Source organism: Galeopterus variegatus, unplaced genomic scaffold (genome assembly GCF_000696425.1).
Source record: "Galeopterus variegatus unplaced genomic scaffold, G_variegatus-3.0.2 Scaffold5962, whole genome shotgun sequence".
NCBI classification, from domain to species: domain Eukaryota; kingdom Metazoa; phylum Chordata; class Mammalia; order Dermoptera; family Cynocephalidae; genus Galeopterus; species Galeopterus variegatus.
Window position 1 is genome coordinate 52566 of NW_007732073.1, and position 16451 is coordinate 69016.

The window sequence follows — 16451 nt, forward strand, 5'->3', positions numbered from 1 at the left end:
CGGGCTAGGTTGAGGCCGCCCCACTCCGCCGCGGTCGCCGTCGCTACCGCGGCATCTTGCCTGGGCGGGGGAGGCCAGGCCAGCTCTCCTCTTCCTCTCCGGGGGAGAGAACGCGGCTTAGGAGGGAGCACCAGCGAGGAGGCGCGAGAAGGGCTGAGGAGCAGAGCGTCCCGAGGGGCTGCGACGCCGCGCGCGCCGCGGCCTCGGTAGCCGTCATGGCCGCCGGGCCACGTGACCGGCAGGCGCCGCCTGGCGCCCGTCGCTAGTTCAGTCGCCTTGGTTCCGACTCCCCCCTTCCTCGCGTGCGGACTCGTGCCTTCTCCCCTCAGGAGGAGGGCTGTATAGGCTCTGAGAAATCGGTAAGTGTGTCTGAGGATGGGTGTTTCCCGGTAGTATCCCTCCCCGGTTTCCCCGGAGCCCCAAGCAGTAGGGTCACCCCTTCACACCAGTGTCCCTGGACACCTGCACAGTGTACCAAAAGTCTCCGTCTAGTGCCTTGAAACAAACGAAAGAAAAAGTCCATATTGGCCCCGAGAATCAATGATAGTTAACAGCTGAGTTCACCGAATCCCCTTGCCCCGCGTCTCCACTGGCAGTGGAGGTCTTATAATGTAAGCTACATAAGGGTTCGCTCGGTCGTCGTCTGCCCACCCTTCCCGGGTTGATGGTGTCGGCTGTCCACAAAAATGCCTGTGGGGACGGAGGGCACATTAGCTTTGGCGCGTGCGCACGGCTGCCGCCTGGCACGGCCCGACGCCGGGAGGAAGAGGCTGGGTGGCAAGCCGGAAGTGGACGCTCAGAGCTTGACCTCAGGTGAGTTCCTTGGCGCGCCCGGGACCTCCGGATTTGGGGGCCCTTGTCAGCTCACGCAGTCGTGCGGAGGTGGTGAAGGTAGCAGCTTCGATCCGGGTGCTGTGCTGGCGCTCCAAAGGCACCCTCGTACCTGCGGGGCTGCGTCGTTTCTCCACCCAACCCCCAGAATTCCTGGCGACTGAAGGGAGCCCGGTCGCGGGAGGGGAGAGGTGGGCAGGGTAAAGAACACAGCACCTACCCACTTCGTTCCTGGAGTAAAGATGCGCGAAACTTGAGACATTTTCATCCTGGCGGTGGGAGGCCGCCTTTGAAGAAGTATGTGTAGAAAATTTGCTTTCACAAAATGCAGTGTAGAGTCTGCATTGTCTCTAGAAGGCTTGATTTATCTGCACGTAGGTGCTGTGTTTACTTAGGCTGTAATGGAGGTTAATATAAAAAATATTCAGATGATGTTTTCTAAAATGTTTTGAGTCATAAATGAACCTGCTCAATTCTTCGTTGGGTACACAATGCATTCTCTATTAACTGTGATGCTCCCCAAAACCGGTTTTGTCATGAATAAGTAAATATCATAAGGGAGGTGCTTAACGTAGGTATTTCTTTTTTTTTTTTTTTTTTTCTTTTGTCTTTTTTTCCGTGTCCGGCAACGGATCGCAACCCTCAGTGTTGCCCCCGGACCGGACCGGGGACCGGCAACGGGATTGCAAGCCTCGGTGTTGCTCCCGCGCCTCGCTCAGCCAGTGAGCGGGAGCCGGTCTGTATGTGGGATCCGAACCCTCGGACGGGAGCGCCGCCGCGCTTCCCAAGCGGCGCACTATCCAGTGCGCCACCGGGCCGGCCCTTAACGTAGGTATTTCATACACTGTGCAGCCCACATTTTTTTTTTCTAAGAATAAAAGTTGATTGATAGTCTTGTATAATGCCTTCAAATTACGTAAGTCTTGTCGGCATTTCGTCTCTGTTCCTTCCTGGAATCTAATTGCCATATTTAAGCTTCCGCTAGGCTGGAACTACCTACCCAGTGACATACTGCCTTTTTTTTTTAATCCTAAGAAGTATGGAACTTATTTTTCTTTTCAAGTTGGCATTTCACATAGGTAGTTTTTCAAATGTTCTTGTTCTTAGAAGTTATTGATGAAGTATTGTATTACAGTTTTATCATTAAAACATTGATTCTTCGATTGCTGTTTTGTGGAAAATACACTTATTATAGAACACATGCTATAACCAATCCATTGGCATTAGCAATATGTGGGAAATGTTATTAACTTAAAACCTATTTATTTCAAGTAGCCTTAACAATGTGAATGAGGGTCACCATGTGAATGTGTCTTGAAAATTACATTCATTTGGTCCTGTGCTCTTCTCACTTGCAGCTATTTGACCACAGTCTATAATTTGTTTCTCAAAAGTGTAGTCTAGTTATTAGAAGCATCAGCATCTCAGGTCCTCCCCCAGACTTTGAATTAGAACCTACATTTTAACAAGACCATCTCCTCCCCCTGCCCCCGAGTGATTTTTATGCTGTTTAAAGTTTAAACATTACTGCTCCTGTATATTTAACATTGAAATTACTTAGGGCAAATGTCCAAATGCTGGTTTTTTTATGGTCCTGATCTAAACATAGACTATCATAAATAGTTTGGACATGAGATTCTGGGACTTGAGACTTTTCATTCAGGCCACAGGTGTTTGTGGGGTGTCTGTTTAACATCATCCAAGGATTTTAAACTACCTTTTATATCTGGCATTATTTTCATTTTGTAGAGTTTGAGTGACACAATCTGTCACATTGACATGGAGTTTCTCCTACTTTGGGAAAAGCTTATGGTAATCTGTCCTGTCTAACCCATCTTGGGTTTTTCCCATGACTACAGTTACATCTATGCAAGTCCACTGTGATTTACCAATTGAAATACCAAATGAGCTATGAGTGTTTAGAGGTCAGTTATCCAGGGAAGAATTAAGGTGAGCAGCAGACAGTGCTTTTCATTTTTAGTAATGTCCTAATCTAGTGAAAATGAAGTTATTTGACATCCCCAAAGTGAGAAATTTTTCATGTCTTTCTAGAGGATCAGTGGGAAGCTTTGTGTTCCAGTGATCACAAAGCCCAGTGTCCGTTTTGCTGTTCACAGGTGTCTATTCTGTATGCTTAGATTTTAGCACATGTTATGAAACCGGTTGGGGGGAGTAACAGCTTTGTGTTTTATTAAAAAACAAAAAAAATCTAAATAAATAAATAGACTACCATAAATAGATGATCAATTTAAAAAAATTGACTTGAGGCAGTGAATCATTTTATTTATATATTTGTATGTCTTATATATAATATTTTATATATAAAATGTGTATTTCCTGTAGTAAACTTTTATTTTAAAAATAACTATACCATTTACATTTTTTGTTAAATGTTTTGGCTTTAATTTTTATACATTTCTTACTTTTTGCTTGTAGAAAACATCTGGAGAAAATGACCCATTGGTTTCATAGAAACCCATTGAAAGCCACAGCTCCTGTCTCTTTTAACTATTATGGTGTAGCCAGTGGCCCTCCTGCTTCAAAAATTTGCAAGTAAGTTTTAGTCAATCTCAACATATATTGATTGCACCATTCTTGGATACAAGGTACTTTTTTAGGTTCCATGTACAATACAGAAATATACAACACACTGTCTCTAGCCTTAGATTCCTTATAAATTTATAAATGACATGTGAAGAGCTAAATAATAGGTTATTTAAGTTTTGACTGTCATCTAGGCCAGGATTCTTTATTTTAGACAAGTGAGTCCCAGAGAGGCTAAAGCAATCACAATAAAAGAGTTAAGCTGTATATTACGACAGTACAAGAGACTGCACAAAGTAGTACTGCATATGGACATTGTTAATTGGCCAGAAAGCAAATTCATTGAGTTCAGGTCAGGGAAAGACCCCAATGACCTGGAATAGCTTTCAAAGGCCTGTAAATGTCCTTCAGTTCCCTATAGGAGAAAGGACTTGAACTGGGTTTTAAATATATTTTATGACTTAGATCAGGGGTTGGCAAACTGTGTCCCACAAGTTTGGCTCTCTGCTTGTTTTTATCAATGAAGTTGTATTGGAATACATCCGGCTCCACCTTATTTACATATTGTCTATGGCTGCCTCTGGCTGCTTTCTTCTACCTCAGCAGAGTTGAGTAGTCCCAATGGAGACCTTATGACCTGCAAAGCCTGAAATATTTACTATCCATCCCTTTACAAGAGATATTCAAAGGATGAGTCAACCAACCTGATCAATTTGCTCTGGGAAATTGAAAAGGATTCAGTTTATATGAGAAAGAACCTAGATGATTAAGACATTGGTGGTACCAGTAAATGAAAATCAGGAGAGTTGCTGCTTTTGTGTTAAGAAGTGATTGGGGCAGAAGGTAGGAAAATTGGCTTATTAGTCTAAACCAACAGTCAGCAAACTCTTTTTGTAATTGGGTAAATAGTAAATATTTTAGGCTTTGTGGGCCACATACAGTCACTGTAGCATATTCTTCTTTGTTTAATTTTTACAACCCTTTAAAAATATTAAAACCATTCTTAGTTTGAAGGCTAAACAAAAATTGACTAAGAGTCATACAAAAACAAGTTATAGGTTATAGTTTGCCAACCTCTGATCTAGACTCCTAGAGTCTGGCCCCAGCTTAGCAGTTCGATCTGTAGATTGGGCAAGTTCCTTAGCTTTTTGAGGCCTGATTCCTAATTTATAGAATGAACAGCCTAAATTAGATATTCCTAAGATAGATTTTTCTCAGTTCTATAATTTTAAGATGATCTAACTTTACACAAGTTGGGCTGTAGGTGATGATTGAGCACTTACATAGAATACATAGCTAGCAAACTATTTGAGTTTAGGCCTTAAGGATTCAAATTTCTTCCTAGTCCAGGAATCACTATTTTTCACCTTCTAGAGAAATACCTAAAACAATGAAAAATTTGTCATGTAGCACATCCCATTTTTGGTCAGCTATATGTACAGGTTGAGTATCCCTTATCCAAAATGGTTGGGAACAGAATTTTCTCAGATTTTGGATTGTTTTGGATTTTTGAATGTTTGCATTATACTTACCAATTGAGTCCCAAATCTGAAAGACTGAAATCGAAATGCTCCAATGAGCATTTCCTTTTAGTGTCATGTTGGCGCTTCTTGTGGTTTGAATGTTCCCCCAGTCTCATGTTGGAATTTAACCCCCAATATGGTGGTAGAAGGTGGGGTCTTTAAGAGGTGATTGAATCTTGAGGTGAGAACTGTGCCCTCCTGAATGGATTGATCCATTCACCTTAGTAATGGATTGATGGTTTAATGGGTTGTCATGGGCGTGGTTCTGATGGCCTTATAAGGACTGCAAGTAAGAAGGTTAGCTCTCTTGTTCATGCGATTCTTACCATGTGATTGCCTGCATCACCATGGGACCCTGTAGAGTTCTTACCCAGAAGAAGGCCCTCACCAGATACGCCCCCTGGACTGTGGATTTCCCAGCCTCCAAAACTGTTAAGAAATAAATTTTGTTTCTTTATAAATTACTTAGTTTCAGATATGGTGTTATACGCAACAGAAAACGGACTAATACAGCACTCAAAAAATTTTGGATTTTAGAGCATTCAGGTTTGGGATTTTCGGATTTGGCATGCTCAACCTGTATTTATTGGTATATACTCTTGGAATAAGTCTCCTTAGAGTTAATACCAATCAGTAAGCACTACATCTAGACTATTTGAGAGTAAGTCTGTGCTCTCATCTAAACATCATTGCTACATTACAGCCCTTCTAAATCTCAAAAGAAAATATTTGAAAAGTTAGTATTCTTTCACCGAACAGATAATTTTCAGTATATGCTTTATCCTAGCCACCTACTAAATTCTGGATATACACCCCCTGCTGTCTTGGAGCTTACATTTTAAATGTAGTCTTTCTTTAGTCATTTACACACATTCCAAGTGTCTTCAGTCATTATCTGTATAACGTGATTTCTGCAATCCTCACTAAGCTAATTTTCTTCTGGATTGGATGTGGAACTGGAACAGGACCAAGTTAGACCTAACAAAGAAGATCTAGAAATGGATGTAGTTGAAGTGGTACTGATAGATGAGATCTCAAAAGAGAGAAAACTAGAGAGCCAAAGACTGGACATGTTTGGAGGTGGGAATAAGAAGGGGACCTACAAAAAATACAGAAGGAACTTTTGGAGATAAGGGAGCACCTGGACAATTTTGTGTTATTGGAATAAAGGGAGAAAAGAACTTCAAGAGGAAGGTGGATCTATAACATTTATTGCTGTAGGGAAGTAAAGGAGAATGGAGACTAGGGAGTGGTTTTATTTTTTATTTATTTTTATTTTTGGGGGGGGTTTTTTTTGTGACTGGTAAGGGGATCAGAAACCTTGGCTTGGTGTCACGCACACCGCACTCAGCCAGTGAGCGCACTGGCCATCCCTATATAGGATCCGAACCCGTGGCGGGAGCGCCACTGTGCTCCCAGCGCCACAGTCTCCCAAGTGAGCCATGGGGTGGGCCCTAGGGAGTGGTTTTAAAACTCCTAATGCCTCTGGAATCAGACTATTTGGGTTTGATTCCAGGGTTGCCATTCACTTTGTGAGTTTGAGCAAGTCATTTAACAGTTTGTGTTTCAGTTTCTTCATTTGTAAAATGAGTTATAACAATATTTTGTGCCCCGTAGGGTTTTGTGATGAATAAAGGATATAGTACATACAAAATTCTTTAAAAAATTTTAAAAAACAACGAATGATCATGTGTTTTTAGATATTCTTGATGTGTACATTGAATTATAGAATGCAATTTCATTTTTAAATATGATTTTTTTTACTTAATAAAGTATCTTTTGACATTTTGTGTTGTAATGTCAAATTTAGTAATTTGGAGAAAATACTAAAATCATACACAAATTTGTTAAATTTCCATTTTCAGAAAAATTTTATTGTCACCTGGTTAATTGAAGTTACTCATTCTTAATTCCTCCTCTTCAATCTTAAATGCGTGTGTCTTTCATTTTTTTTTAATTAAAACTTGTATATGTTTATTACATAATTATATCCATGATTTGCCTCTTTAGTTGGACTGGGTTTATTTTAGTATGACTTAAAACAATTGTTACTAGAAATTTCGTTTATCCCTAATGTTAGTTCTAATTAAATTCATTCTTGTGTACTTGGTAATATCTTAGAGGAGGTAGACGTGGGACTGTTTGTTGTGTCTTAAAGCTTTCGCGTTGAAACCTTTAAGCCACTTTTATATAGGTTTGATGTAATAATAGAGCTCACTTAACTTCACTGTCTCTTTCCATCTCGTATAAGTGACATAAGGTCCTCTAGGGCACGACTCCTGGAACTGTTCACTGATTTGAGCTGTAACCCAGAAATGATGAAGAGTGCAGCAGACTCATATTTTTCACTTTTACAAGGTTAGTTATTTATATGAACATCTGCGTTTTTTACAAATAACAGTGCAAAAGTTCACATTTAATTCTTAGACTTTTCAAATTTGAATAGTCTTCCCAGCTGTATCTTTTGGTATGCTTGAGATTCAGAAATGTGAAAATATAGGTTATGTGGTCTTTCTATCAGTTTGAAAATTAGATGTGTGCATATTTCTGTTATGTTACCTCAAGAGAAGTTGTGAGATGTAGAAAGGGAGAGAGGGGCTTGAAGTTTCATTATCTGAAAATTTTTCTAAACAGAGCGCTTGATATTTATTTCTTCTAAAACTAAAATGTCTTGTATCTTTTTATAGGTTTCATAAATTCATTGGATGAATCTACCCAAGAAAGCAAGTTACGGTATATTCAAAATTTCAAGTGGACTGATACATTACAAGGACAGGTTCCAAGGTAAGCACTGCTATTGTAGTACTGAATTGAAGCCAGTTTTTGTAACTATTTAGCCAGTGGCTAATTCAAAGCTTTTGCATTTGAAGGAAAATATAGGTCTGATCAGCATTTTCTCTTCTCAGGAAATTAATTAAAAGCATTTGATCTAAATTCTAATATATTTTATTAAGTAAAAATACAATTTGTTTCTCCCAAGCCAAATTTATTTTTGAGATAATCAGTACAAATGTGAACTAGAATCGAACATCCTTGATCTTTAATAATACACAAAGAATCATTTGGGAATTTGGAACCGAAAACCTGGCTTTCATTCTTTGCCTACATTTAAGCCAAGCAGCATTTTGGTTTTTCCCTTACTTTTCTTTTTCTGATGGATGGTTCAGATGTCATTGATCAGTCTTTCTCTTTCTTTCTCTCTCTCTCCAATTCATATTCTTTTGATTCACAGTATTTATTTTCTTCCTTATTTCTCTTCACTGTCTGTGTTCTTTTTAAAAACTTCCCTTCAGAGCTTTCTCATCACTCATTTGAAACTATTTATAACATCTAATTATAACAAGAAAGAGATCAGATTGTTAAAATGCCCATATATCTTTATTTCAATTTGCTTCAGAATTACTGTTTTATAAAAACAGAAAGGAAGAAATTGGAGATTGCTGAAAGATTAGGGCAGACTGTGCATTATAAAGGAGAGTATGGATGTTAGATTCATACATATCTAGATGCAGTCCCTGGTTTTATACTGAGTGAACATCTGCTTTTTCAACTATACCTTGTGGAGAACAAAATAAAATGTTAGGTGAATAATGTAATGATAGGCATATAATAAGACATTCATTAAATGTTAGTTTCCTTCCTTCTTTAGGAATATTGTATGAAGAGTTTATAAATTGGGTAGGAAGTAGGGACTATGTATCCTTTCAAATTTTAGTATTCTGGGATACTAAAGTTTTCTGAGACCTCATTTTCTGTTTTTCTTTATGTGAGCTTTTAAAGAATCAGATCTTTTTTATCATTATTACATTATGCAACTTTGACAGATTCTAAAATGATTATTTGGCATTATTACATAAATTTGGCACTTTTTCCCACCTTGCGAAATTTTGATTCCGTGTAACAGCAAGCTACTGTTTAACATTTTTTTTAACAGTTTTGTGAGACTGAAAAATTGTGTGATGAAGACCTTAAGTGATACTAAATATTCAGCACATGTGAGACTAAGTTACTTTTTGCTTGATTAGTACTTATTCTGCAGAAATTGAGCTGTGAGTATATCTGTTCCAAAAAATGCATTTTCAACTATACATACTTTGACTACTAGATGTTGAAGGATAAAAAGGGAGAGTTATTCATGAGATTTCACATAAATTAGCAAAATTGTCTTATTATTTAAAGGTAAAGTTATAGATTAGATATGTCCATTAGATCACCAGATGTAATTCATTTGATTGGAAGTTCTCAGTGCTTTCTGAAAAGAATAAGCTATTAAACTATGTATTAAATTTTTTTCAGGAGGGTAAAACTGTTTTAAGTTTATTCATAACTTTCATATTTTTGTATATTAAATGTATACTAAATGTGATAGTTTATAAATTATTTTTGAATATTGTATATTTTATAACAAATTTCCTTTTTAATCTAAAAAGTTGCCATGTCTCCATTCCTTTTAAGGTGGGGGCCACAAATAAATAAAAAATACAGTCATGATTTTAGTTTCTTCTTCCCTTTCGTAACTTTTCTGTATCTTAGTATCACACGTGTAAAATAAGGATATTGTTTCTGCTTTCTTCATCATTTGAGACAAATGAGATGACGTATAAAGAATTTTCAGGTTCATGTAAGAGCGATACTGAATACCATATTCACTATACTGTATTGGTATTAACATCTTATTTGCTTAGTATGCTTTTGCTATCTCCTTTATGTCATATTTAGTAATAGAATCTGAAGGAAACGAACAAGGTATGAAATATACTTGTTTTTAAGACCTTTTTCTTTGTAAAATACTGATTGGCTTAGCATTCAAATTCTTGTACGGTTTGGCTTCAGCCTGGCTTTTTGACCTTCTTTTCCTGGATTTCTTTTTACCGTCTGCTCCAGTCAAGCTGGTTGGGTCACTACTACCAGGAAAATCTTCATATTTTCTTATGCTTTGACAGCATCATTCCCTCACCTGGGATGTCCTGCTTTCCTTCTAGTCATCTTTCAAGGCATAGTTCAGATTTTATATACACCACTAAGCCTTCTTTAATCATCCTGTCCTGAAACGATCTCTCCTATGAATTCCATTTTCTTAAAATATCGAATGAGGATACTTCAAAAAGTTCACGGAAAAATTGAATTGAAAGATAATATGAATCCTTCCATGAACTTTTTAAAGACCCCTGGTGTAAGAACCACCCATTTCAGAATCAACTAGTACTTGTTAAAAATAGTTTCTGGACCCCATGCCAGACGTTCTGACTCTCTTGGGTTAAGTCCCAGAAATCTGTATTTTTAAAGCTACTCTGTGTACATTAAACTTTGGGAACTACTATTCTCATGTTTATTATTATGAAGTACATAGTCCATACTGGATCATTATATTTAATCGCTCATTGTTAGTTACTTTGTGTCTTATCTCTCCATCTGTATTAAACACAAGAACCATTTTCTTTATATGTACCAGTTAGCATATAGTTCTTTGTAATTTTAAGTTGAATGTTCAATAGGCTTCATGTAGCAATGCTTCAGTAATTAACAGAACTTAATTAAATTAACTTATAATTTCAGCGCCCAGCAGGATGCTGTTTTTGAATTAATTTCCATGGGATTTAATGTAGCTTTATGGTATACCAAATATGCATCAAGATTGGCTGGAAAAGAAAAGTAAGTTAAAAGGGAAGGGTTATAGGCATATGTGTCATTTTTCAAATAACTGGAGCTTCATTATTAAAAAGCCTAGACTATTGATTTAAAAAGTACCACATTGGATAAGTGAAAGAATGCTTCCTAATGTTAATATGTTAAGTATCAGAATTATAGAACCTAGTGTTAAAAGGGGAAAAAGATTATGGTCTTATTCTAAATAAGATCCCAAACCAAGAAACCAAAGAGGAAAAGATTGAATATTTGACTACATGAAGTTACCATAAACAAAGTTAAAAAAAACCAAATTACAAGATTTCAAAAACATTGCAGTGCATATGATAAATTTTTTGTTTTTATAATATATACTTTTACAAATCAACAAAGGAAAGGCCATCAAATCATTTGAATATAAGCTAAAGACATGAACGGGCAATTCACAGAAAAAGAAATACAAAAGGCTTATAAGTATGTGAAAAGATGTTTAGGAATAGTGAAGAATTGCAAAATCACAATTTTTATAATAGCTAAAGTGGATACTAGTAGTAGGAAACTGACAGATTATTTAATGGTTCATCCATACATGGGAGTAATATGCAACCATTTAAAAATGAAGTTGAATTGTACATGCTGAAGTAAAATTATCTCTAAAGTAAGTTAGGTGATTAAAACAAGCGAGACAGTGAGTATAATTACCATTGTGTACATAATGGGTGCATGCATTAAGTGTATATAGTATTTTGTGCTTGTTTATGTACAGATGTCTGAAAGAAAAAACAAGCCTTTGTTCAGCATTTACCTCTAGTCAGGGTCACTCTTTTTTTCATACTTAGTATCTTCTCCAGATATTTTTATGTGCATTTATTACTTTTTTAAGTGTCAAAATGAGATTTTTTAAAAGGAAGAAAACTAGTGGTGAAGAACACAAATGTTTTATGACAATGTATTAGTTGTTGGTGTTAATACCAGAAATGGGTTTCATCCTCTCATTAATGTAAACATTGTCTTTAAGCATAACAGAAGATGAAGCAAAAGAAGTCCATCGAAGCCTAAAAGTTGCAGCTGGGATTTTTAAACATTTAAAGGTAAAAAAAAATAAAATTTATATTTATATATTTTTAAATCTTTGTTTAATAATTTTTTTTTCTTTTTTGTGGATGAAGAATTGTTTCATTATGTAAAAAGAGTATGTGTTCTGTTTTCTTTATGTTAAGTACCTCATTGATGAGTGTAGCCAATTACTGAATATTAAATGTCTCTATTATAGTCTTAAAATCACCAGTAACTTTTACAATTAGAAAATTCAAGTTGTAATACACTGCTTATATTTTTTATCTTTTCTAAAATGATGGGAGAAAACAGAACACAAAAATTGATGGTTCTTACCATTTCTCACTGCTCTCTGTGGCAGTTGCCAGGATCAGCTTCTAAAAACCGAACTTCTGATTGTACGAGTATTTTCTGTATCTCAGTGAAAATGCTAGAGGACAATCACTACAATCTAATTATATTAAATTGCCAGGAGATATGATGAGAATTAGGAGAAAGGATAATGTCTTCCAACCAGAATCCTCCCCCCACCCCATCCTCCATCACTCTAATTAAACTGCTATTTACTGAAGGCCTCCTAGAGGCCAATGTTGGGTTTTTTCATTATAAAATAAGATACTTTTACAGTGACTTAAAAGCTGTGACCCTGAATTAGGTGTAGGATTGTAGTATTTTTTTCTTTATATCTTTAATTATTAATGTGAATGAACAATTCAGGCTATAATGCAAAAGGGAATTTTGGTTACTATTTCAGTTGAATATTTTCTAAGATGGAAGTAAGGCTTGCATATCTGAGCAATCTATTATGACCCAAAGTTTGCTCTTGAGTTCCTTGTTCTTATAAAAGCTGAGTTTTAATATATAGAAACTTTTATTCTCTATAAAGCTTACTGTTGCTCTTTTACAGTTTGTGTTTGTACCCTAAATTTCTGGTAAGTCCCCAAATTGAATGTCTCATAACTTCCATTTTCTTCATCTCTAACAACTGGGTTAAACTAAAATTTGGCTGCTTTGTTTTTTGTTTGTTTTTGTTTCTTCTCTCAGGAAAGTCATATCCCAAAACTTATAACACCTGCAGAAAAGGGAAGGGATTTAGAGACACGGCTCATAGACACTTATATTATCCAGTGTCAGGCTGAAGCTCAAGAAGGTATCCTAAATATTGTAAGATTTTTTTTCTTTTAAGAAAGTCTGTATTAGCATTTAACTCTTTTTTTTTTTTCCATCAGAACTAGCTAGAATTGAGTTTCAGGTTTTGAGAAATTTATAGTGGTAAATAATTTTGCCTTTAGCGTTTGCCTTCGTTCTTAGCAGGAAAAGGGCTTACAGTTTAATGGCTCTTTTTGAGAGGATTTTGATTTCATGCCACTTCGAACGGCATAAAATTAATTGTTTAACTCATCTTTCCCCTCTGCGATGCTGATTCTTTCTCCTCTTACCTTGAAGTCTTCACCTTTCAATGGTTGGAAATGGGACTTAACATGAAAACTATAGAGAAACTTTGTAGACGTTTATTTTCCTTTATTTCACTCTGAAAGTATTTGTTTCCTATTACATCATGAAATTTTATAGTAGTAATTCTCTGTGATTAGCTAATAATTGGCTGAGTTATTTAAAGAAATGGTATCAAACCAACAAGCTTAGTGTTTTCTGTTCGTGTTTGCGTTATCCGTAAGTTTTCATGTTAGAACTTCTAACTATGAAAATCTCAAAAAGATTATCAGACTGTGTTTTGCTGTTATAATTGGACTAGGGTGAATGGAAGTGAACTTAATTATAGAATCTCTTTATTGTGTTTTGGTTCCAGTAACAATTGCTCGAGCAATTGAACTAAAACATGCTCCTGGACTAATTGCAGCACTGGCATATGAAACAGCCAATTTCTATCAAAAAGCTGGTAAGCGTATAGTTCTGTTTTTATCTTTAGTCTTAATATTTTCAGATTTATTTGCTCTTGGCTTAATAGGGAACAAAACAAAAAAATTCTCAGATTGTTTCATTATTTGCAAAATTGGAGTAATATCTTTATCTTGCTTAAGATAAATAAAAGAATTAGAGCTTTTCATAGTTAGTAAGCTGTATAACTTCTAATGGAAAGGACAATGCTGTACTTTTTAACCAGTTATATCTAATAATTACACATACAGCTTTTTTGCTTTTAAATTTTGGGGAGTCTTTATAGCCTTACAGTTACTATCCTTATTTATACAAAAAACTGAAAATCCAGAGAGTTAACATAACTAACCCATAATTTACTCCTAGCAGGTGGGAGGTTGGGACTAAAACTCAGTTTCTCTGATCAGCCTTTAATTCTTTTCATTCATTTATTTAGGAAACATGCATATGTTTCTGTTTATGGGATAGTTACTGTTTTAGTTGCTGAGTAGAGATAAGTAGACTAGATTGGCAGTCTAGGGAAGGAGACAAACACGTAACCACATGATTACATGATGAATGAAGTAAGACATTACAGCAGTGAAATAAGAACCCAAACAATCTGGGTAGGTGCAATTCTAGAGGATGATGGTGTTTTAGCCTTATTTCTAAATATAAATAGAAGTTTTAAGTTTCCTAGGAAGCTTTAGAATATGGGAGTAGAATATTCTATAGTATGTGCAGAGATAAGAAAGAACTTAGCACATTCTGGGACCTAGACAGTTGCTTTTAACTAAACCACAGGATGAGGGATAGAAAAGATTGGGAAAGTGTACATGTGTAAGATCAGGAATTGGTTTATAAGACAATCTAAGAAGTTTGGCCTTTATTCTGTAGATAAAAATTAAAAGATATAAAGTAAATCTGACTTGATTGGATTTGAATTTAAGAAAGGTCTCTGATTACAGTATGAGATATGGGCGTGCTGTGTGAAGGAGTAATAGTATAGGCTGACTCAACACTTAAGAAATTCTTATAGTCTGTGGAGAAGATGATGAAAGATTTGACAAAGACAGTGAAGTAGGAAATGGAGAGGAAGAAATAGATTTGAGAGGTGTTTGGCAGAAGGATATGTGAGTGAGTGTGTGTGAGTGAGTGTGTGTGTGTGTGTGTGTGTGTGTGTGTGTGTGTGTGTGTGTGTGTGTGTGTGTGTGTGTGTTATACAAGATTCAGCGATGAGGGGAATGAATGAGAGGAGAGTATTTTCCGTGTTTCTGACTTGGGTGACTAGACTACTCTTGGCATTGCTACATTATATAAATTTTTAAAAGTAGATAATAGTATAAATAGTGTTTACAGTACTTTGAAGTTCTTGGTCATAACTATTTTTATCATTATCTTAAGTTTACATTAACCATCAAATCAAAGAGATGCTATGGTATTTAACCAACCTTATGTAGCTTGGAATATGGGAAAATAAATCACTTTAAATAAAGAAGGATTTTTGTTTTGTTTTGTTTAAAAAAATTTTTTACTTTAATTTTAATTACACATTAAAAAATGTGTAAATGCCTGAGTTTTATTCAGACTTGAGAGACATTCTGCTGTTAGCATCAGAACACAGGAACTAAAAGTCTTTAATGAATCAGGGTGAAATTATATTTTGCTTTTTGAAATGTAACTTTAGATCATACTTTATCCAGTTTGGAGCCTGCATATTCTGCTAAATGGAGAAAATATCTTCACTTGAAAATGTGTTTCTACACAGCTTATGTAAGTATTTATAACCCTAAGAACAATGTAATTACTGTCTTTCCAACCCCTTAAGTGCCAAGTCTCTCATCTCACCAGACTCTTCGTGAGCATTTCACAAATAATGGACAACTCTCAGTAAATGTTCACTGATAATCAGTACAGTCATTGTGAATTAAAGTGGGTGGAAAGAGATAATGTAGAATTGTAGACCTGTATTATAGCAATGGAATTACTGTTTGATTCGAAACCCACTTTCAGGCTGGAATCTTCTACGTACTTAATGAGAATTCTCTCAATTATTCCATCCTGTACTTTGAGAAAGATATTTACTAATTCTAATCTTAAGGCACACCACACAATATATCACCTAAGTTGGTGAGGAACCATCCATAAGGACCATTTTATAGGTTACTTTTCAGTCTGTTATACTCACCAAACTTAATTGTTTTGTTAAATAGAGTATTATGTGAGAGATAATCAAAAACCTTTTTTCAGGTCTAAGTAGATATTTTTATTTTTTAAGTCTTATAATCTGTTTTCAAGTATTACTTTGTAAGATAATATGCAATTCCTGCATTAATATAGATATTTAAAGAGTAAATTTTCAGGCTGATGCATTTCTCTTTAGTCCTTAACCTCAAAACACTCCTTTTCTCTCCCTCTGCATTAGCACAATAATTTCCTTTATCTGCTATGTCCTAATTTTAAAAACAGATTTCAACAAATAACTTGGCTTTCCAGACATAGTTAGAAAGCTGTTGTGGTGCAAGCCTTGACATAATTCCACCTTGTATATGAAGAGAGATGAGGAGAGGTTTACTCAAGTAAAGTAATGTAAGAGATTGCGTTGATACTTCAAACAATAAAGGCATTTATTAGTCTGACACATATATAGAACAATAATAGTGGAAAGCATCATGCGGGGAGAGAATGAATAAGTATTTGTTCCTTTTATCAGGCTTACTGTTATCATGGTCAGACTTTGTTGGCTAGTGATAAATGTGGTGAAGCAATCAGGTCGCTCCAAGAAGCAGAAAAATGTAAGTATTCCTGCCAGAATATTAACTCCCTTTTTAAAAACCAATATTTTATCATAATATTGATAATTCATGGGGAATAGGTGGTTAAAAAAGTTTGGCTGAGGGCCAGCCCGGTGGCGCACTGGATAGTGCGCCGCTTGGGAGGTGCGGCGGCGCTCCCGCCCGAGGGTTCGGATCCCACATACCGACCAAGTCCCGCCCC

General features: G+C 36.1%; 1 protein-coding gene across 4 annotated transcripts in view; it reads left to right on the forward strand.

The window, feature by feature from the left end:
• The first annotated feature begins 227 nt into the window (after positions 1-227).
• BROX (BRO1 domain and CAAX motif containing) overlaps positions 228-16451 on the forward strand; it is a 21420-nt gene continuing 5196 nt past the window's right edge. The window contains exons 1-10 of one of the 4 annotated variants that reach the window (XM_008590277.1): positions 228-359; positions 3268-3384; positions 7150-7256; positions 7586-7682; positions 10455-10550; positions 11542-11614; positions 12624-12729; positions 13387-13476; positions 15142-15227; positions 16168-16249. In XM_008590277.1, the coding sequence (XP_008588499.1) occupies positions 3284-3384; positions 7150-7256; positions 7586-7682; positions 10455-10550; positions 11542-11614; positions 12624-12729; positions 13387-13476; positions 15142-15227; positions 16168-16249 (838 nt within the window). In that variant the 5' untranslated portion in view covers positions 228-359; positions 3268-3283. Of the gene's footprint in view, positions 360-587; positions 814-959; positions 1129-3267; positions 3385-7149; positions 7257-7585; positions 7683-10454; positions 10551-11541; positions 11615-12623; positions 12730-13386; positions 13477-15141; positions 15228-16167; positions 16250-16451 lie in introns of those variants that run through there. The other 3 variants (XM_008590275.1, XM_008590280.1, XM_008590276.1) reach the window with 3 other exon arrangements.